Below are 22,296 nucleotides of genomic sequence, written 5' to 3' on the forward strand. Positions count from 1 at the left end.
GAATGTCGGGCACATCTGTGCCTTTTGGCCAGCAACGAGAAGAGGTTGAGTGTATCTGAGGTACTGCTTACAGCTCCTCTTTCAGCAGTGCTGAGAGGGAAGGTGCCTTGGGATGAGTGATCTGTTTTCCTCATTTTAACATTTGGCCAAAGGCAGAGGAAAGACTTTCCCAAGAGGATCAGACTTGCAGAGGGGGTCAGTGCATAACATCCTCACAGACAGACATACTGAGGATCTGCAGATCCTTCTATGCCAGTCTGTATGACAGTAAGACCACAGACAGCACAGCCCCCCAGATCATCCTGCCCTCTATCAGGGAGGTGCTAGACGACAGCAAGCGGGAGAGCCTGGATCAGCCACTGTCCCTGGAGGAGCTGACTGGCTCCATCCAGCCCTCAGCTCCGGACTCCCTAGGTATCTAGAAAACCAAGAAGCAGTTGGCATCTAGGCGGGACAGGGTCTTGGGCAAGCTGGTCATGTAGGTTTAGACAATCTTGACTTATTGGAAGCTGATGTGAAATTGACAAATGGGTTTCTTTGAAATGAAGTTGGAGTTGAATTGGAGTGAAGGTGAGGTGCCATGATGTTGGGAAATGTCCAGTATATCTGAAGCTAGCTAACCGTGGGTTGGGGGCTTGCCTCCCTTTGGAGGAATGCGTGCTGCAGTATACTGGAACAAACAGTGTGCTCCCCTTGTTGTGACCAGTGAGCTTGGGTGACGTGCTGCTCATCAGAAGATCTGCCCCACTGGGTTCTTTGCTGCATTTTTTGCTGGCATCAAATGTCAGTCATTCTTATTTTACTGTCACCTTTCCTCATAATTTAGGCCAATCTCGGAATTTTTCCTGATACGGGACACAAGTTTGATTCCAAATATTCTCTGGTTTGAGTACACAGTCACCAGGTCAGAAGCACGGTAAGATGATAAACTTTGACACCTGCATTCGTGCTGATCTGAATGAATGTGCTTGCTTTTGTATTAAATATCTTGGGAGATATTACTGTATTATAGGCATTATATAAAAGAAACCAACTCCTTATTGCAAGAGATCCTTTTTAACCACGAGAAGAGGAATCTTTATAGGTAAACACTTCAGTCAATGTCTCTCTTTGGATACTTTTAGTCATCTGGGTGTCTGAAACATAGGAATACTTATCCTGCTTTTTAAGGAGCAACAGAGTGGAAAAACATCACTGGTATTCCTGTTTGTCTAATTAAGGAGTTTACTCACTGTCCCCAATGGGATAATACTCTGGTGTTAACTTTCTTGCCTTGTGGGTCAGAAGGTGATGAATTGAAGTCCCAATCCAGAAGGTGGCATATGTAATCTAGGTTGATACTCCCAGTGGAGTATTTGGGAATTATAGAGGAGATTCTTCACTGTCAGAGATGCCATTTTTTTTGGATGAAACATTAAATAGAGGCCCCATCTGTGGTCTCGGACAGGTGTAAAGGATCCCATGGCATGATCAAAGAATAGCACAGTCAACTCTCCAATGTTTAGCTTGATATTTATCTTTGAAGCAATATCAAAACGTTATGTGGTTGCTTCACATTACTGCTTGTGTGAGCTTGCTTTAAACAAAATGAATGAATGATTACCGTGTTTCCTTTATTGCAAAAGAGATTATACTTCAAATGTACTTCGTTTGTTATAAAGCTCTTTGAGTTGTCATGACATCATGGAAGAGTTTATATAATGTAAAGTTCTTTCATTATTACCTAAAAGCTTAACTGTGAGTAGGTTGAGGCAATTTTTCAGGATCTCCATGCATGCACAGAAGTACTACTTGGATTGAGCCAGCTAGTACAACACAACCGCAGAAGCCTCCTTTTTTGCCATCCAGGGTTATTCCACTCAGGAGAACATTAACTTGAATGGTTATATGAAGCGATATGGGAAGAATCCCTGCAATACTTCCTCTATACCTCCTTGATGGATTTACCTATCTAGATCCAGATATTGGGCTGACTGGTCAGTCACTTGGAGTAGTGTAGATCTCTCTGTATGATTGATGTGAGAGTTACTTATCCTGACAGTGGGTTAATTCAATAGATAATGATGAAGTTGCTAGCAAACAACAGCTGAACAACACTGCACAGGGAATATCAAGGCAAGTTATATTTTATTGTCATTCACCCAAATGCTGTAAAAACACATGGAGGAACGAAATGTTGTTTCCCCCAGACTCGCACAACAGAGGACACACAATAAACACAGACAGAAATATTGTGCAAGCACAAATAGTGAAAAAAATGGTATATACAGGATACAAAATTAGTGCAGGGTTAGTGCAAAACCGAGTTGGACAAAGAAAATACAGAACTCAGTGTGTTGTACTAACTGTATAAACATGTTCAGCAGCAGCCAAAGTTCTTGCGCGCTGTTGTGCAAACCAGGACTTTTGATGCGGCATTTGTCTGAGACTGCCTCCAGGGTATTCAGGAGCCTGACAGCCTGGAGGAAGAAACTGTTGTACAGTCTAGTAGTTCTGGCCCAGATGCTCTGGTACCACTTGCCAGACGGTCAAGGGATAGGCCAAAATAGGTCGTGGGAGGGATGAGAGGGGTCATCTATGATTCTGCAGGCCTTGTGGGTGCATGGTATGTTGTAGATGTCCAGGATGGAAGGAGGAGGTACTCCAATGTTCTTTCCAGCTGTGCTCGCAATTCTCTGCAGAGTTTTGTGGTCTGAGGTGTTACAGTTACCGTACCAGGTAGAGATGCAGCTGGTCAGGACACTCTCAATGGTATCCCTGTAGAATGTGGTGAGGGTGGGGGAGGGCAGGTTTGCTCTCTTCAGCCGCTGTAGGAAGTGGAGATGCTGCTGTGCTGCCTTGGCGAGGGAGGAGGTGTTGGTTGACCAGGACAGGTCGTCTGCTATGTGTATTCCCAAGAACTTATAGCAGCTGACTCTCTGTACAATGGTGCCATTGATGCACAAGGGTGAGTGGTCAGCTTGGGCCTTTCTAAAATCCACAGTCACATGTATGGATAGTTGGTGTTAAAAGTATCAGAACTGTGTATTGTGAACATTCCGTTGCATTGGGCAGCAGTTTGATGAGATGAATAAAGAGATCTTCATGTGCAGCTGGTGCTGCTTCCCACAGTATTGTCTGGTAGAGTAATGTTTGCTCTGCAATACCCATGCTGTATTTGCACTGGAAGGAAGTGATGTGATAAGATGAATGCAGATTTTTCCTTGCACGTTCATGTCGCATCCTACATCCTCAGTTTTTTTGTTGTACATAAGCAAATATATATATAAAAAAAAGGAGCAGAGACAGACTGTATGGTTCTTTGAACCTTTTCTGCCATTAAATAAGACCATTGCTGATCTTTTGGATTAACCCTTTCCCACCTTTCACCAAAGTTCTTGATTCTCTCAGTACCTAAAAATCCATCATCATCGATGACTGAATATTCACAGCTCCCCCTCAGAGTATTTCAAGTTCACAACCTCCTGAGTAAAGGAAATCTCCTCTCATTGTATTCCAATTGCTGACTCCTTATTCTGTGTCCTCTGGTTTTAAATTGTTAAGACAAGGAAAACAGTCTCTTAGAAGGCCTGCAGGCAAATGCTAAGGCATTATAGCTCCTTCTGGTACTCTTTACTGGCTAGCTTTCTTCCAGATTTTCTTACCATTGCCATTATGCAATCTGGACTGTGTTTCTTGGGGTGTCAGGAAGAGAGTGAAACAATTGATTTTCCTAATGCAAGGCTGAGTTGTCCAATTTTCAGCAGTTGACTATTGATGGCTGTGCCTTAGCTGCCTGGACTTGGAGCTCTGGAATTTCCTTCCTAAACCTCCATCTCTAAATCTCTTCGCATTTATCAGCCTCTCCTTGAAACTTTGACCAAACTTTTGGTCACCTGTTTGAATATCTGTAGTAGCCAGATGTTAATTTTGTCTACCTAATGTTCCTGCAAAAAGCCTCATGATGTAGAAGGCACAGTATAGGTGCAAGTTATTGCCTCTTTTATACAATCCCATAAGTGGTAATGGTGGATCAGTGGGGAGATGGTTTTCTATACTCTCTTTGCGTATTGTTTATACCCCCTCAACTATAGAATTTTAATGAATTCCCTACTGTAGTCTTCAGTTTTAAAGTATTAACAAATGTGTTTAAATTTTTCTTTTCTATCTCTCTCCTCAGAAACAGACAACGGAAACTGGGCACCAAGATGCAGTGATGCAAAATCAACATCTTTCACTTGGGGGCAGGACTGTGGTGCGGACCTCGAAGGAAAGGAAAATCAACAGCAACAAAAACATGTCATTTGAAAATTCATTATTTTTTTGGAAGACAGTCAAAGGCAAGCTGAGATGTATGTTGGCAGTCTAGACACCCTCTGTGATGGCAGTCGGTGTTGACATAGCTTGCTGTTAGCTTTCTACTGCATGTTAGAGTCACGTGGGTACTGGACTGAACCAGTTTAAAAGAAGCACGCGCACACAGTGCCAGTGAAATGTGATATTATTGCATCTGATTCAGGAGTGTGATATTTATTTTAGAGAAGGGCAGCAGGGGAAGGGGCATACTTCACATTGTAGGAGTATGGAATATTGCAAGAGAAGTGATATTTTTATGACACTGGTTTTAAAAACACATTGGAAGGAAAGAAAGAGATGTAGTTTGTGAATTGTCAATCAGGTATCTGACATACTAGAGTTACTTCTGTAGCAGCCAGAAATACTATAAGGGATCAAGTTGCACTTTAGGAAAATGAATTAGTTTTTTTAAAACGACACTAGTGGAGTGGGAAAAACTGATCTTTATTTTTCTCATTCGTTACAGTTACTTGTGATGAACAATGTGGCTTTTAAGAACTCTTCGGCTAGGTAGAAATTGGCATGTTTTTCCCCGCATCATGTTAAGGGGTTAATTATGTACATTCTGACATTAACATCACTGAGCCACACAGAAACAGGATTGTCAAAGTGTTTGCCCTTTTCTCCCAACTCCTAATGCTGTCTGCATCACTGGTCCAGGCCTTTTGATTTGATGATTTATTATTCAAATCTTAATCTTTTTGGCAAACTGACAGTTGGTAAATATTGTGCATTTCAGAAATAGGCACTTTATCTGGGATCAGGGTTAATGCTAAAGAAACCTGAACTTTGTAGTGAAGAGGGATAGAAGAGACTTGGTTGTCTCAGAATTGTATGTCTGATGGTCTTGGGTGACCTCTGCATCATGTGGATATATTCAATTGTGCAAAAACTGACCTCAAATTGCACCCTAACTTTGCTGCTGCCATGGCAAGGTGTAGAGTTTATTCTGGTATTGAGGTGGGAGCTACTTTTTATTCTGAAATCAGTGTTTCATCTCATGTGCAAAGACAGTAGTTTGCATCTTTCACATGTTTGTCCAACATTGAGTCAGTAGATTAAAAGCATTATTTCCCTTCTCCACAAACATTGTTGATTTTGTTACTTGAGTAGAATCCATGAATGGCCATTCCAAACTAAAACCACTTAGTCCTGCTTTTGCCAACGTAACAGTGAGTCATGTCTGTTTTTACTTCACAGCAAGTGTCTATGCTTTTGCCTCTGCTGTGGTGCACATTTCCCTCTCAATCATCAAAGGTTCTGGCTTCAATTGGCACTCTGGAGACCAGAGCACAAACAAAGGGATTGCTACACTTTTGAGAGTGACATGTTTTGGATAGACTTTAAACCAAGGCCTCATCTGTTTTATTGGGTGGATGTAAAAGATTCTAAGGAACTATTTTCAAGAAGAGCCAGTGGAGTATTCCACAACATTATGGCAAACATTTATCCCTTCAATAATTTAAAAAGAAGCAAGATTATTCAGTCATTATCATATTGTTTGTTGAATCTTACCAAGCACATTTCTTTGCTTCAGTGACGACATGCCATGGGCCATAAAGTGCTTTGGATGGTCTTGCAAAGGGCATGAAAAATGCTAGGTAAACACAGTTCTTTCTGTCTTGGTGAGATGCGCTAGGATAGAATTTCCTGGCATTGTGGTACATTCTAGATTCTCATGCAGTTCTTGAGCAGTGAAGGCATGGATCACATTGACCACCACTGCCCACAAATGGTACAAACATTAAACCCAGTAAAATACTAAGTTTGAATCAGGAAGGGGCCTGCTTAAATTTAAATGTAGCATTTAGCTACTCTTGAAGATTTTGTTTCTTTGGCCGAAGAACAACTCAGACAATGTGAGATGTCAAATTTTGCTTGTAAGTGAGTGCTTGACATTCACCTGAAATCCACCTTTTTGCAATTGTGGCACAGATGCTAATCCAGTAAGCCCATGGAGAGATGAGAAATTTACTTGGTCCTGTTACTTGTTTGCACATTAGTAACCTAATGGGAATATCAGTTATTTGATTTAGTTGTCTGTTTGTTGAACTTTTAGTACAGTATGTAAGGAACAGGGAATTGTGTGGGGCAGCTGATAATACCCTTTCAAGGAAACTCCCACTTTGGAACAATACAACTTGCTTTGGTATGTTTCCCTGAGCTGGTTGATCATCAAGATTAACCCAACGCTGTTTAGAGGTAGGAATTGACACTGAGTCCATGTACTACAGTGAATGGCCATGTGACTAAAATCGCAGGTCAATTGCTTGATGTGCAGACCATTACTAGTGAAAGATTTATTCTCAACCTGCTTTTTTTTTAAGAGAGAGACAAATTCTAAAACAGGTTATTTTCACTGTATTGGCTAGTACCTAGATAGGATCATGTTTCTTTTTACCATTTCAAAATACATTTATGAAATAGCAACTGATATTTTGATTAAAAATGCTTTCTTGTAATGTATTTCTCATTTTAAATAAATGTTTGAAAATTAAGGTGTTTGAAATTACATAGAAATAGATTGTGTTTAGGGAGGAGGGAGTTTTATTTTTGCACAGTTCAAGTGGAATAGTCTGGATTTCCCCCTCCCTCTAAATGTTGTGGACTGTTAGTCAGATGCCAGTTAAGGGGTCGAGCTTGAACTTGTCATTGACCAGATACCATATTCACTACGTGGGTGAGTTTATTCAAAAATGCAATGATTTTATTTTTCTTTTATTTGGGTTACTTCTCATTTTGGTGTGATATGTATTTCCATTGGTGTTGTTTTGCTTATAAGTAAGCTTAAGTATAAAACTTGGGCAAACTAAAATCAAAGAAATAAGTATAAAAATATTGTCACACCAACTTGCTCAGTAGTGGAGTTTTAAATCAGTCAGGTCGGGGGGCGCTGCTGATACTTCTGCAAATAAAACCAAGTGTGGCCAACTGGCTTCATGCTAGACTTTTTTTTCCACTTAAACAGTCATTGAGCTACAATGTTATTTTCAGTGTGGAAAAACTGGAAGCACAGATGGTACGTTAGTGGTGGTGAACCAAGAGGACTTGGTGGAACTTGGGTCCAGTGCTAAGTCCAAATCTAGGTGCTTAAGGTGGAGTCAAGGAGATCGGTGGTAGGTTGATTGAAGCATCTGTCCCTGATCAGTGTCCAATAACCAGTTTGTGCATGTGGGTATCAAGCTTGGCTGCAGTGCCACCCACAGCTAGATAATCTAGCAGTAAATGCAAAGAATTAATGATTGGATAAAGTACCTAGCATCTTGAGAACTATTACTCTGGAAAGGAAAAAGAGCGAAGTGGAATATTATGATTTCTGTTGCCGTCTGTGTGGAGCTTGCACGTTCTCCCTGTGACTCTGGGTTTCTGTGGGTGCTCTGGTTTCCTCCCACATCCTAAAAATGCTGGTTAATTGGTTGCTGTAGATAATCCCTAGTGTAGGTCGGTGGTGGGAGAATCAGGGCAGAGCTATGTGAGAGGGAATAGGTTGCAAGGAAATAAGTGGTGGAATGGGACTGATGGGATTGCTCTGAGAGGCAGCATAGTTTGAATGATCTGCATCATAAAGTATGGGAGGAGAAAATAGTGGAAATTGACAAATAATGGCAGTGTGTGTTTTGAAGTAATGCGCTTAATTTTTGGACCTAGCTTTCACTCTTTTCTTTCACACTTTTGTGTTCATTTATTTATTCTTTCACCTTTGCTCACTTTCATACCCAATAAATATTAATTCAGTCTGTTGTAAAGACTCTACACTTAAGTGAATTTCCAGAATAGGGAAGTTGTACTTATTCCAGTTAGCTTAATCTTTTTAAATTTGGAAAAGCGTGTGGGTGCTATAATGGTGTGTGATTATATTTTTGTGTGTTGAGAAGTTTTAAGTATTGTTTACTTGTAAAATATGTATTGCTCCTGAGTTGGTGCTTGTATAGCTGATTTTTTTTTCATGACCCTTTTTGTGACTTTGCAGCAGTTCCTAATGTTTTTAAAATAGTATCATGTCATCTGCAACAAAATTGTGAGTCAGCCAAAGTAAGGCAATCCTGGCGGTTTTAAACATGCCAGAGGTCACGTGAGTTTAAACTAATATAGTGTGCTGATCAGTGGATAAAAACAAAACGATGGAAATAATCAGCAAATAACTACTGAGGGGGTAATCTCTCAAGCCTGATACTGCTCAGTAGCGCCAAGTTACTTATCCATTCCTGGTGGTTTTTTTTAATGCCCCATAACTCATTTGTCCTCTTGATAAATTTGTTTTCCCAGATCACTGAGTTGTATTTCGAAAGTAGTACAGAACCACTGACATGGCACAAATGCCAGCCTTTGATAATTTAGTCTTTCAGTTTGATGCTAAACTTGCCATTCATTCTTTCAGATCCTGTATATTCTCAGTGGTTTTTGTATGTAAAGTGTACATGGGGGGGGGGGGGGGGGGGGGGGGGGGGGGGGGTGGGGGGAGATAATATGAGGGAAAATACTGAAAACTTGATATACTTTTTAAATCGTGCAGTAAAATTTGCTGCTGGTTTGACTGGTGGGATGCTACCCCAGCCTAGAGTCTCATATCACTTAAAATATCCTTGGTGTTTTTATAGGTGTAGAAGCAGTATTATAACTGGTGTTTTACCACAGCGTGATCAAAGTGTAGTTTTTGTTCACTTTTAAAATATTGTATAGAATGAAGTAATTTAAGGGCAGGCAAATTGTTTAATGTTTGGGGGTTCAGCTCTGAGCAAATAATATCCAGGACATTATAGGGTTGAATTTATGAATTCTTAGTTGGGAGTAGATGTTTGGCAGCTCACAGATCAATGCTTCTGAAGTACACATGGTGGGCTGGGGTTAGTGGTTATGGTGAATTCGATCAGATCTCTACATAAGAGAATTTGTAATCTTTCTTGGATATAGTAGATTTTTTAAGCTGTGATCCTTCTGGTTGGATAACTAACCAGCTTCTCACTGTCTGGTGAGGAACATGTCTGCTATCTGTAAATGTTCCATTGTTTTTATCAATTAAAAAAAAATCAAAGTAATTGCTATTCAGGTACACAATGAAGGGCTATTTTGAAAAGTGCTTCCTCTAGATGTAGCACGGTTTTGTAGTTTGGCTTCTTGTATTCTGTTAGTGTGGTGTTCACAATGTGATTGCCTTATATGGTGCACTGTACCTTTTTATGCTTGTATTGCTGTTTGTAAACTTAAATCAATTTCTAATAAGGGGGATAGGGATTGGAAAAGAGGCCACAGGTGAAAGGTTGATGGCTGTCTGGTTGGATTATCTTCTTTTTCCAAAGACTATTATTTCCATGCTGAATTTATCATGAAGGTTTGGATGTATCTTTGTACAGACCCAAGGCTGAAGCAGTCAAATATGAAGAAAAAAATTAATTTGGTACACAGCAGAATTTGAAATTTAGAGCTTGAAGTAAATTTTCTCAAGTTCACTAAGAATTGCCTCCTCAGGATAGCTAGGTAGTGGAATCAAACTAGGTTGCCCCTTTCCAGAAGCTATTGCCAACACAGGGATCATGTTCAAACAGGCACTTTGTGTCAGCCTTGGCTCAGTTTACAGAACAGTTACCTTTCTTGCTTCAACACAGAATGTGCAGGTACTTTTATCAAGTAATCACTAATATTTAATATTGTGTATCCTATATGTAAAGGAATGGACTTTCCTGTACACAAGGGTATGTGTTTGCAGTCAAGTCTTCAGTCAAATGAATTTTTGTGAAAAATCAGGTCACTGAATTGGGTGTGCAAGATTAATATTTCTAAACAAAGCTCATTGATTTTTCTTTTCTCCCAACGTGGATAGGTAGATTCACAGCAAGAAAGTGCAGCCTGGCTTAGTGTTTTATATAGAGATTGTCACTGGCTTTTGGTATAAATCACATTATTGCATGGAATGTTTCTGCAATATATTACTTTGTTCTCAACTGTCTCCTACTTAAGAAACCAGTGTGTTTTATCATTCCATTTCTATCCCTCTCCTGTTCATTTGGGGAGATGGGTGTGTATCATTCCATTCCCTACTTTTTTTCCATTTAGTTTGTTTATTTTGGCTATTTGATTATCTTAATGTTTTGGGACTAAATATAATTAACAATGTGAAATATTTAATAGGTGCTGTTAATTTTCTTGTACACCTGAATTGTGCAGTTTATCTTTGACAGAAACAGTAGTAGAGGGTGAGTTGATGTTGCCCCCTCACTCCCTCCCTGCCCCAAGCAGTAATTTGAGCTAACAGTGCTATAATCAAAAAGGTCTAGCTACTTAAATTGAAAAACATAGTGCTGAAGGCCATTTGGCCTATCATGCAAATGCTGGCTTTTAGAAAGAGCTAGTGATATTCCCAATATTCCAGTAAATCTTTACACCCTCTCAAGGACCATTTTCTCTTGAGACTTGCACTTGAATCCACCTGACCCTGATGCAATCAAAGCCTCTGCTCATTCTAAGTAACCAAAGAGGGTGAGAAATTTATTTCCAATTCAACTTTTTTTTGTATTATATATAAAAAAATAAAATTCTGTTATGAGAAGCAAATGACAGGAGCATCTTGGATCAAAGTACAATGTTGGATTGTGTAGTTTTTTTCCTAGCAATGCTGTAACTTTTCTGCATTAACCACAATTCTGCAAAGTTTTCTTTCCATCCCCACTTCCTCTTTGAGTGACACTCTTTGCTATCAGCATGAAGTGAAATTGGTAAAGTGAATGGTAACTTGAGATTGCTAATATGGGTCAAGTATCCAAACTGAATACTTAAAGCAAATCAATCTCCTTGAAACTTTTTTTACCAGAATGGAATTAGACCCAGTGTAAAATAATTTCATCTCCTGTGCCTCTGGGGTAAGAGTAAGCTGCTATTAATTTGGACATTGGTGGTTTAAAACTATGTTAAGCTGGCTAAACAAGTCTCTGTAAGGAATCAACTTTAAAGGAAACATGCATCACTGTTCCAATTGTGTTTAATGGCAAATACAATGCTTGCCTGTGATACTGCTTTCTTTGCTGTGATCTTTGCCTGCTTTAATGATAAAAGGTCAGGAGACAAGCTGGTAGGTTGGAAATATAGTCCAGGTTTGTTTCCAACATATCCTTGCAGTGAAGGTAAACATTAACAGAAAATTGGAAATAGATTGTTCCCTTTCCCATCTCCACTGGGTGAATGGAATGGAAGAGTTTTTTTGGAGCCTAGAATAAAAGGTGCATTTTTCAGCCTAGTCCTGCACCAGCCAGACGACTGTGGTACTTAGAAAGAAAGCTTGGAAAATGTGACTATTTGTTAGGCTTGCACATGAACCAGTGCTCTGCTGCACTACCATTCAAGCAAGGTGAGGGAAGTAGCAACACATTTGGACTGATCCTCTTGAAGGAATATCACAAAAGATGAGACCACACTCATTCAAAGCAGGTTAAAAACTGGTGGGATGCATCTTTAAAGATTTTATTACATTCACAAATATTGAATGGCTAAACAGTTTAAGTATAATAGAAGCCAACAGCTTAATATTTTCACAAATAGTGCTTTGTCAATGAACAGTCAACTGTAAAATTTGAAATTAAAACATGTTAATACTCAGCAGGTCAGGCCGTAAGTGTGGAGAGAGAAGCTTGACTATTTTAGGTCCCAGTTCTGTTGAAAGATCATTGATCTGTTTCTCCAGATACTGCCTGACCTGTGGAGTATTAATTATATCTCATTTTTACTAAAGGGATGGGTCACAAAAATAATGATATATACATAATTGAACAGTAACACCTTCACAACATGTTCTAGTTTTAATCACTAGCTTGTTAAGCAAAAGGGGATGTCAAATTATTTTACAGTCTGCTTTAAAGTGGCTGCCATTGACAAATAGGACAGTTCTGTAAATATTGCTGAAGCTTTAAAGATAACCAAGAAGTAAAGGCATTATATAAATTATCTAATGGTCTCCCCAAAGGCAATTCATGTGATTTGTAAATATTTTACTCTTTCTTTATTCAGCTTTATTCAGTGAAGTTATAAGCAACATTTAGTTCCTTGCACCATTTCTACACACTGTACTCTGGGTTTTTGTGGTGTAAAGTAACTTGCATCTGCACCCCACTTCATTAACAATAAGGCACTTACTCCTTCCCTGATCTATTTAAGCACAAAGCCTTTGACTGCCAGTAGCTGTGGACCCCTTCTCCCTCCCTTTCCCACCTCCCCCCCTCTCCCCTTTCCTCCCCCCTCCCCTCTCCTCTTTCCTCCCCCCTCCCCTCTCCTCCTCTCCCCCCCCTCTCTCCCTCTCTCCCCCCCTCTCTCTCTCTCTCCCCCCCTCTCTCTCTCTCCCCCCCCCTCTCCCCCCCCTCCCTCCCTCCCCCCCTCTCTCCCTCCCCCCCTCCCTCCCCCCCTCTCTCTCCCTCCCCCCCTCTCTCTCCCTCCCCCCCCTCTCTCTCTCCCCCCCCTCTCTTCCCCCCCTCTCCCTCTCTCCCCCCCTCCCTCTCTCCCCCCCTCCCCCCCCTCTCCCCCCCCCTCTCTCTCTCTCCCCCCCCTCTCTCTTCCCCCTCTCTCTCCCCCCTCTCTCTCTACCTCTCTCTCCATCTCTCCCCCCACTCTCTGCCCCTCTCTCCCTCTCTCCCCCTCACTCTCTTCCCCTTTCTCTCTCTCTCCCCCCTCTCTCTCCCCCCCCTCTCCCCCCCCCCTCTCCCCCCCCTCTCTCCCCCCCCCTCTCTCTCTCTCCCCCCCCTCTCTCTCTCTCCCCCCCCTCTCTCTCTCCCCCCCCCCTCCCTCTCTCCCCCTCCCCCCCTCTCCCCCCCCTCCCCCCCCTCTCCCCCCCCTCTCTCTCTCTCCCCCCTCTCTCTCTCTCTCCCCCCTCTCTCTCTCCCCCCTCTCTCTCCCCCCCTTCTCCCCCCTCTCTCTCCCCCCCCTCTCTCTCCCCCCCCTCCCTCTCTCCCCCCTCCCTCTCTCCCCCCCTCCCCCCTCTCTCCCCCCCTCCTCTCCCCCCCTCTCCCCCCTCCCCTCTCTCTCCCCCCCCCTCTCTCTCTCCCCTCTCTCTCCCCCCCCTCTCTCTCTCTCCCCCCTCTCTCCTCCCCTCTCTCTCCCCCCCTCTCTCTCTCTCCCCCCCTCTCCTCTCCCCCCCCCTCTCTCTCTCCCTCCCCCTCTCTCTCTCCCCCCCCCTCTCCTCTCTCCCCCCCCATCTCTCTCTCCCCCCTCCTCTCCCCCCCTCTCTCTCTCCCCCCCTCTCTCTCCCCCCCCCCTCTCTCTCTCCCCCCCTCTCTCTCTCTCCCCCCCCCTCTCTCTCTCTCCCCTCTCTCTCTCCCCCCCCCTCTCTCTCTCTCTCCCCCCCCCCTCTCTCTCTCTCTCCCCCCCCTCTCTCTCTCTCCCCCCCCCCTCTCTCTCTCTCCCCCCCCCTCTCTCTCTCCCCCCCCCCTCTCTCTCTCCCCCCCCCCCCCTCTCTCTCTCTCCCCCCCCCCCTCTCTCTCTCTCCCCCCCCCCTCTCTCTCCCCCCCCCCCCCCCACCCCTCTCTCTCCCCCCCCCCCCTCTCTCTCTCTCCCCCCCCCCACCTCTCTCTCTCTCTCCCCCCCCCCCCTCTCTCTCTCCCCCCCCCCCCCTCTCTCTCTCCCCCCCCCCTCTCTCTCTCTCCCCCCCCCCCCTCTCTCTCTCTCCCCCCCCCCCCTCTCTCTCTCTCCCCCCCCCCCTCTCTCTCTCTCCCCCCCCCCCTCTCTCTCTCTCCCCCCCCCCCCTCTCTCTCTCTCCCCCCCCACCTATTAATAGTTTTAAAATGGCTTTATATCAAGTAATTGAATTAAAGACATTGCAAGCATTAAATCTGCAAATGTATTAGGAGCTCAGTAAAAAAATTCCAACAGGACCAGGACAAACGGGAGGGTGCTCTAGGCAGTCGTACTTTGGCATGCATATTAAGGGCTAAAGGACTTCTAGCTCATTTGTCTTCCACTCTTTTCCTAATTTATTGAGTTTTAAAAAAATAAAGTGGTTGCTTAATTTCAACCATTAGCTTTGTAACTTTAAGAGATAATGATGTGCCATGGACCCCTTTGCCCTAGATAAAAATCATTCAACTACTGATTCTTTCCCGCTCCCTCATACCCTTGCACATATTCTTTTTCAAGAATATCCAATTCCTTTTGAAAGTTACCATTGGATCTACTTCCATGCCTACATCTAGCCAGCAGAAATTACATACACTGATTGTCTTGCAGGATGCAAAAGCAATCAAACTTATCCTTTACAATAAATGCACATTTTGCCCCCGTTCACAGCTCTTGTTGCAAACAAAATAGGATGCAAGAATTTATTATGGCCAGACAGTATTTGTGATTTCCACATCTCTCTCATTCCCTAACCCAGCTATCTAGAGTTTAAACATCAACTGTACAGCAAGGATAGGTGGCAAACTAATGCTGTAGTAAAACACCATTCCCTCAGCACCAAACTGGCCCTCTTGCATTCTTATCAGATACTTTTTTCTAAAGTATCATGATTGCTGCAACAACTCACTGGCAATATTTAAGCAGCAGATAAGAGAATTTTACATACACTAGATTAAAAGCTTGAAATATATACCCTAGATAGCTAGAACCTGGATAACTGATGACCCTGGTGATTTGCAACATCAACCACAAGTAACAAGTCCTGGGTTACTTTGAATTTGTCTTCCAACAATCTAGTTATGTTGAGTAACTTCATCTGGTTCTTATGACTTGAGATACAGGTAGTTGGATCAGACCAGAAAATTCAGGCTTCTTTCTAGTGAATGGATATCAAATGTAGGAAGATGATGACCGATTCTAGATTGTGAGACAAATAGCCAAAATGAGATGGGGAAGGGCCTGAGGGAAGAAAGGGCTACTTGAACTCCCACTACTTATCACCATCTAGCAAATTGGAGAAAAGTACGTGTCAAAGGACAAAAAGAGCACATTGAGTAGTTGCCATACTCCCACTGGGAACGACATAAGAACGGGCCAATGGGTGAAGAGCACCTGAGGAAATGCACCCTATAGTGGCCATTTTGGAAGGAAGCTGCTCTGAAAAGAAAACGAGCACCTTCCATCCAACAATCTTAACAACAGTCACAGTAATTTTTTTCTTAAAATCTTTTAAAGGCAATTAAGTAAAAAAAATTCTCTGGGTAGTAAGTGCCTCAGGAAGGGTACCTCATGACATTTGGCAAACCCCTACCCTCACAGCATGATCAAATAGCAATCTCATATCTGGACACCGGTTAGTGATTATTTGCGTGAGGGTAATCGTCCAACTCAGTTACCTGGCAGCTTCAGAGTTTTGAGCTGTGTGTCTGCACGAGCAGATCTCTCACATCAACTAGTGCCTGTTCCAAGTAGTGGGCAAGCTTAGCTGCATTGGTCTCTGCGCAGCTGTTGAAAGCAGACACTGAGAAGTTGATATGGTTGTCCATGGGATTGTAGCATACACCATAACCATCCGGCACGACAGGCCCAAAGCAGAGCAGGCAATCTGTCTTGGCAGGAACCTACAGAGGACACAATAAGAGTCATTTCAGCCTGGCATCCTCAAAACACAGACCCACTGGAAGGCAGTTAGAGTGTAGGTTGTCAGGATCCCATCACTACCTCAAGTATCTTTTCTTCCACAATGTACTTTACCTACTGCTATTTTCCCTCTTTTCTATTTCCTTTTGCAGTTTCTCCCACATCTCCTTTAGGCTGAAGACTAAAAATGTGTTGACCTCTCCATCTATTGGTTCAGGACAAAAAAAAGTGCCACGTCAAATCAACCATTTCCTGGTAATGGGGACAATAACCACACTAGTTTCTGCATGGTCAGGTAATCAGTTTTAAATACCATAAGCTGGTCATCAACAGGACCTCCAGACAGCTTTCAAACCCAAAACAGTCACAGAATTAGGCTCTTTGGCCCAACTTGTCCATACCTACTAAGATGTCTAGCCAAGTAGCCAAATGGAATATTGGCCTTCATTGCTAGAGGGACTGAATTTAAGAGCAGGAAGATTATGCTGCAACTGTACAGGGTACTGGGGCGCAGCTGGAGTACTCTTCTGGTCTCCTTACTTGAGGAAAGATATACTGGCTTTGGAGGCGGTGCAGAGTTGTTCACCAGGTTGATTCCAGAAATGAGGGGGTTAGCCTATGAGGAGAGATTGAGTCACCTGGGACTAGCTGGAATTCAGAAGAATGAGAGGGGATCTTATAGAAACATAAAATTATGAAAGGGATATACAAGATAGAGGCAGGAAGGTAGTTTCCACTGGTAGGTGAGACTGGAACTAAGGGACATAGCCTCAAGATGCAGGGGAAAAGATTTAGGATGGAGATGAGGAGAAACTGCTTTTCCCAGAGAGTAGTGAATCGGTGGAATTCTCTGCCCAGGGAAGCAGTAGAGGCTACCTCATTAAATATATTTAAGACACAGTGAGATAGATATTTGCACAGTTGGGGAATTAAGGGTTATGGGGAAAAGGAAGGTAGGTGGATCTGAGTTCAAGGCCAGATCAGCCATGATCTTATTGAATAGCAGAGCAGGCTCGACAGGCCGAATGCCTGCTCCTGCTCATGGTTAAACATCCTCTCCCAAACAACCTTTGCAAGTTCCTGTCTAATGACTTCAAAATTTGCCTTGCCCCTTTTTAGGATTTTTAATTAGTGGAACAATCTTATATTTTTCCATAACTATTTGAAAAGTAATAGAACTATGGTCACTGGTTCCAAAAAAGTGCTCCCCCACTGAAATTTTTGTCACTTCATTTCCAGCCTCATTTCCCAACAGGAGGTTGAGTCTTTGATTTCATCCCACCCAACTTCATCATATCCTTCATTCTCACCTGAACATCAGCCTCCACTGCAATCTCTAAGCATCAGTCCTAGTACTAGTGATAGAGCTTCCAACTCTCAAGCCCTCTCCAGTTATTCCTTTGGTCCCAAGGCACAACTTTGAAAAGCATGAAAGTTCTTCTCATGATCTTCATTATCCCTCAACCAATGTCACAAAAACAGTTCATCCAATCACTTACCTCACTGTAATGCAGGAAATTCAACAGCTCACTTGCACACAATTAAATCCAATGAACAATAATGACTATATTTCAAAAAAAACTGCTTAAGTGCTTGTAAAACACTGTGGAGCATCCTGTCAAGATTGCAATATAAACACGAGTTCAATCTTTCCCTTTCATTTTCCATTGAGACCAGACTATAATAGCTGAATACTCTCTTGATGCTCTACACCTGACAGCACACTTTAAATCACAGTTGGATCAGCAAAGAAGAAACCTTGGTGGATTCATATACTATGTTGTCACTTACTGAACAAGGGGCAAACTGAATACCTCACCTGGCTGGTTGATAAATTGAAATGAAAGGCAGCAGCATAGGATGTATCCATGAAGATCTCTGGGATTCGAACCAGTTCCTCTATGGCTTGAAGTTTAAGGCCCAATAAATGTCTATCGATTGCTTGGCCTCTTATTGCCTGAAAATGAAATGATCACCATCAATACAGGATGCTATTTTGTACCACTACCAGCCTATCTGTACCTCTGAAACCTCCCTTGTAGCAGTTCTACCCCCTATCAAAGTTACTCTTTCCACCAGAACTTCACTTCTGTGCCATCACCATGCCCTTATAAGATTTCTTTATTAGTCACATGTACATCGAAACACACAGTGAAATGCATCTTTTTGCGTGGAGTGTTCTGGGGGCAGCCCGCAAGTGTCGCCGCGCTTCTGGCGCCAACATAGCATGCCCACAACTTCCTAACCCGTACATCTTTGGAATGTGGTCACTGCATACACACCCACAAGGTGGCATTGCTAATAAGTGTGTCACTGCTCCCTCCTTTGTCACTACTATTATACACAACATGACCTGTTCAAACTACTGTTCAGCAAACGTGACCCCCCCCACCCCACCATTTTATATTATTATTTCTCACCCTTCACAGACAATACTATTGCTCTCTGTCGAGCAATAAAAGGATTGATTTGCAAGTGCTTCCTGAACAAAAGGATGGGTGTTCAGTTCATTTGGTTTACAGTTAACAGTTGTTGGAGGAGGAAAGGGACATTTGGGAACAAGAGAAAAAAAAATTGTTGAGCACAGACCAATAATTGCCCTTACCAGGTCTGTGTAAGCTCGGTGTGCTTGGATAGCTTTTCTCATCAAGGCCACTTTTTTCTGGTCCTAAATAAAGAATCAAAACAACTTACAGTCAAAAGTGCACAATGATCAAAAGATTAAATCACAGAACCCAAAGTAGATAGCAGACAAGTCAGCAACTGAGGGAGAGAACAACAGGGTCACTTTATTTAAAATTGAAGATTGCTCATGTTCTGGTGACCTCAGCTGAAAACAATAGCTTGTATTAGAGCACCATTATTGAAATATGTTATCAGACACTAGAGACAAAATCTGAGAATGCAGAACCCAGACAGTTGAAGGCACAACCATCGATGCTGACTGATGGAGATCGGAAATGCATGAGAAACCACAATTGATAAGCCCCGAAATTTTGAAGAGTTAATGAGTGTAACAGTGCTACAGAGCAGCAAGACCATGGAAGGTTTTAAAAGGGATGAAATTTTAAATGACTCATTGTCAGCCTGGGAGCTGATGTAGGTTGGAGGGTATTGGGCCAATAGGTCTGTGCAGTTTGATCCAGGTTAGGAAAGAGCAGATATGATAAGATTTGACCCAGCTGAGATGCTTAACTTATTGTACATAAAATAACACAGAAGGAGCCCATATGGCCCATAGAACCATACAGCACAAAACAGGCCCTTTGGCCCACCATGTTGTGCCGTCCATCAAACCACCCTCACACTATCTAACCCTTTCCTCCTGCATATCTCTCTATCTCACATTCCTCCGTATGTCTATCCAACAAACTCTAGAACCTGTCCAATGTATCTCCCTCCACCACCACCCCAGGCAGTGCATTCCATGCACCAACCACTCTCTGGGTGAAAAACCTCCCCCGACATCTCCCCTGAAACTCCCACCCATAACCTTAAAGCCATGCCCTCTTGTCTTGAGCATTGGTGCCCTGGGAAGGAGGCACTGACTGTCTATCTATTCCTCTCAATATTTTATATACCTCTATCACGTCTCCTCTCATCCTCCTCCTTTCCAGTGAATAAACCTAGCACCTTAAGCCTCTCCTCATATTCCATACGCTCTAATCCAGGCAGTATCCTGGTAAATCTCCTCTGCACCCTCTCCAACGCGTCCACATCCTTCCTATAATGCAGCGACCAGAACTGAACACAGTACTCCAAGTGTGGTCTAACTAGAGTTTTGTAAAGCTGCATCATCACTTCGTGGCTCTTAAACTCAACCCCACGACTTATGAAAGCTAACATCCCATAGGCCTTCTTAACTACTCTATCCACCTGTGAGGCAACTTTCAGTGAACTGTGAATATGAACCCCCAGATCCCTCTGCTCCTCTACACTGCCAAGTACCTTGCCATTTACCTTGTACTCTGCCCTGGAGTTTGTCCTTCCAAAGTGTACCACCTCACACTTCTCCGGATTGAACTCCATCTGCCACTTGTCAGCCCAGCTCTGCATCCTATCAATATCCCTCTGTAAGCTCCGACAGCCCTCCACACTATCCACAACACCGCCGATTTTAGTGTCCGCAAACTTACTAACCCAGCCTTCCACCCCCTCATCTAAGTCACCTATAAATATCACAAAAAGTAGAGGTCCCAGAACCGATCCCTGTGGGACACCACTAGTCACTGCCCTCCAATCCGAGGGCACTCCCTCCACCACAACCCTCTGTTTCTACAGGCAAGCCAATTCCTAATCCACACAGCCAAGCTTCCCTGGATCCCTTGGCCTTTGACCTTCTGAAGAAGCCTACCATGAGGAACCTTATGCCCATGGCAGCTCTCATTTGTCCCATTCCCTTATCTCCCTGCAACTTATTCTCTCTCACACCCCATCAGTTTCCCTTTGATTCTTTGTACCATTAACCCACACAAATAGGTCATTTACAGTAGCCAATTTACCCATGATCACATATTCAGGCTGTGGTAGGAGACCGGAGCACCCAGAGGAAACCCATGTGGTCACAGAACATTATAGTACCAGAGTCAGGATTGAACTTGGGTCCGTGCTGCACCATCATGATGAATTGCCCACAGTAAGCAAGGTATTGTACATGAGCCTAAGAATTAGGTAACAGAACTTAGCTTCTTCAAGGAGGGGAAAAAATGTACTTGGGCTAGAAAGTGTTCAAAAATTAACATTTCACACTAGCCTCTAAGGCAGTTTGGTAGCATAGCAGCTCTGTTATTGAACTAGCATTCAGAGACACGTATAATTAAGACAGTATCAAGAGTTTGAATTTCACCCTGGCAACTGGGGAATCTAAATCCAAGTAATTAAGTAAATCTGGAATTAAGGACTACTATTACAATTGCTGATATCAATGATAAAAGCCTCCAAATTGTTGTAAAAACCCATATGGCCCCCTTCAGCTGTCCCTACCTGGTCTTGTCTAGACACACTCCAATTTGGTTGACTTAATTGTTTCCGTTCACGCATAATTAGAGATGGATAATAAAAGCTAACAGTTCCGGAAATATCTGTCTCCCATGAATAAATAAAGGATCATCAGATTCACAAACCATTGTACTTTACAACAGAAGAGATTGCCAATCAATTCTTGCTGGTACTTTTTAAGACTCTACACAACCTTGGCAGAATTCACATGTCTTCACCTCATTAAATCTAAACTTCTTTTGTCAGATGTGCTCAGTCAGTGCAGCACTGAGTGTCACCTGCAGCTCAGTGGGTTTCAGTGTTATCTCAATCAGCATGTGGTCAACATAACCCAAGCCACCACACCAGTGTAATTCTGAGGCAATGTACATTATCGAAGATGACATCATCTCAAACTGAACACTGGTCTGCTCGAGTGTATGCAAACGATCCCACAATCATTATTTTGAAGAAAAACAAGAGCATTCTTGCAGTATCCTGCCTAATATTGATTCCACACCACTAAAGCAAATGCATATGTTGCTGTGGGCAAGTTGGTTGCTGTATTTCCAATTTGCAGGGTCAGGAGCCAACGCAAGTCATCAAAGGCGGGAGAAATGGGGAGTGGGATATGGAGTACAATCAAAATGCTTGCATTTGAAAAAAAGTCCATTCTCCCCCAAAACCCAACTTAAACCAACTTTTAAAAATGTAAAATTGGACAACACATCATCATGCTGGTTCTGCAAAAAGTCAGTTCCCACTCTCCCTGGCCTTTCACCATAACCCTGTAACTTTTTTTCCCTCCTTTATTTATCCAACATCCTTCAGTTTTTTTTATTTAACCTGGTTCCACCATTCTTGTATCTTATCCCCATCTCTTCTGTGAACTGTCATATATTCATGGCAGTAAGTTAATGAAACTCTGGGACAATTCTGGATGATTGGCAGTCCTACATCTGATACATAATGGACACAGTTTTTTTAATACCGTCACAGTTTATACTGAGTACTTAGTGCTAATAATGGTTGAAGCCGTGAATTGGAGATGATGTGAGCGTACAGTTTTCAAATTATGTCAGACTCCTCTGCCCCAAGTGGTTTTGCCTATTAGAGGAACATTTCATTTCAGAGGTACGAGTACCTGCTCCTGCGGGTCATCCATGGCACGCACAAAGACTGAGGATTCAACCGAGGCCGAGCGAATTGTGTCAGTGCGCCCGAGGTGAAATTTCCGCAAGGAGGCGCTTTCATAGGTTGCACACTGCTCGCCGTATATCCTGCCGAGAGACAGAAGCACAGCAAGGTGATGAAGGAGGGCACATTTCTGATCAAACTCTACTTGGGCTGCTGAGTTGGTTGTGGGTGGGGGTGATACGACTTTGTGGTGAAAGCATAGCCTATTTCAGGCCTGGAAGTTAAAATAGAGGTGGTAACTTCTACACCGTCCCCCTAACTTACTCCTCTCCTTGT

At 43.0% G+C, this 22,296-nt stretch overlaps 2 protein-coding genes across 6 annotated transcripts in view; one reads left to right on the top strand and one right to left on the bottom strand.

The window, feature by feature from the left end:
- dolpp1 (dolichyldiphosphatase 1) overlaps positions 1-8,747 on the top strand; it is a 29,318-nt gene extending 20,571 nt beyond the window's left edge. Inside the window, exons 7-8 of the mRNA XM_052036990.1 lie at positions 827-916; positions 4,160-8,747. Coding sequence (XP_051892950.1) covers positions 827-916; positions 4,160-4,196 — 127 coding nt within the window. The 3' untranslated portion in view covers positions 4,197-8,747. The remainder of the gene's footprint in view (positions 1-826; positions 917-4,159) is intronic.
- A 5,341-nt stretch (positions 8,748-14,088) lies between these two features.
- Positions 14,089-22,296, bottom strand: part of crata (carnitine O-acetyltransferase a) — a 121,703-nt gene continuing 113,495 nt past the window's right edge. For 4 of the 5 annotated variants that reach the window (XM_052036977.1, XM_052036973.1, XM_052036975.1 and 1 more), the window contains 4 exons: positions 21,968-22,103; positions 18,452-18,514; positions 17,666-17,803; positions 14,089-15,827 (listed from right to left, as the gene is read on the bottom strand). In XM_052036977.1, coding sequence (XP_051892937.1) covers positions 15,612-15,827; positions 17,666-17,803; positions 18,452-18,514; positions 21,968-22,103 — 553 coding nt within the window. In that variant the 3' untranslated portion in view covers positions 14,089-15,611. The remainder of the gene's footprint in view (positions 15,828-17,665; positions 17,804-18,451; positions 18,515-21,967; positions 22,104-22,296) is intronic. The other variant, XM_052036974.1, reaches the window with a different exon arrangement.

This window comes from Pristis pectinata, chromosome 23 (genome assembly GCF_009764475.1).
Source record: "Pristis pectinata isolate sPriPec2 chromosome 23, sPriPec2.1.pri, whole genome shotgun sequence".
Classification (NCBI taxonomy): Eukaryota; Metazoa; Chordata; class Chondrichthyes; order Rhinopristiformes; family Pristidae; genus Pristis; species Pristis pectinata.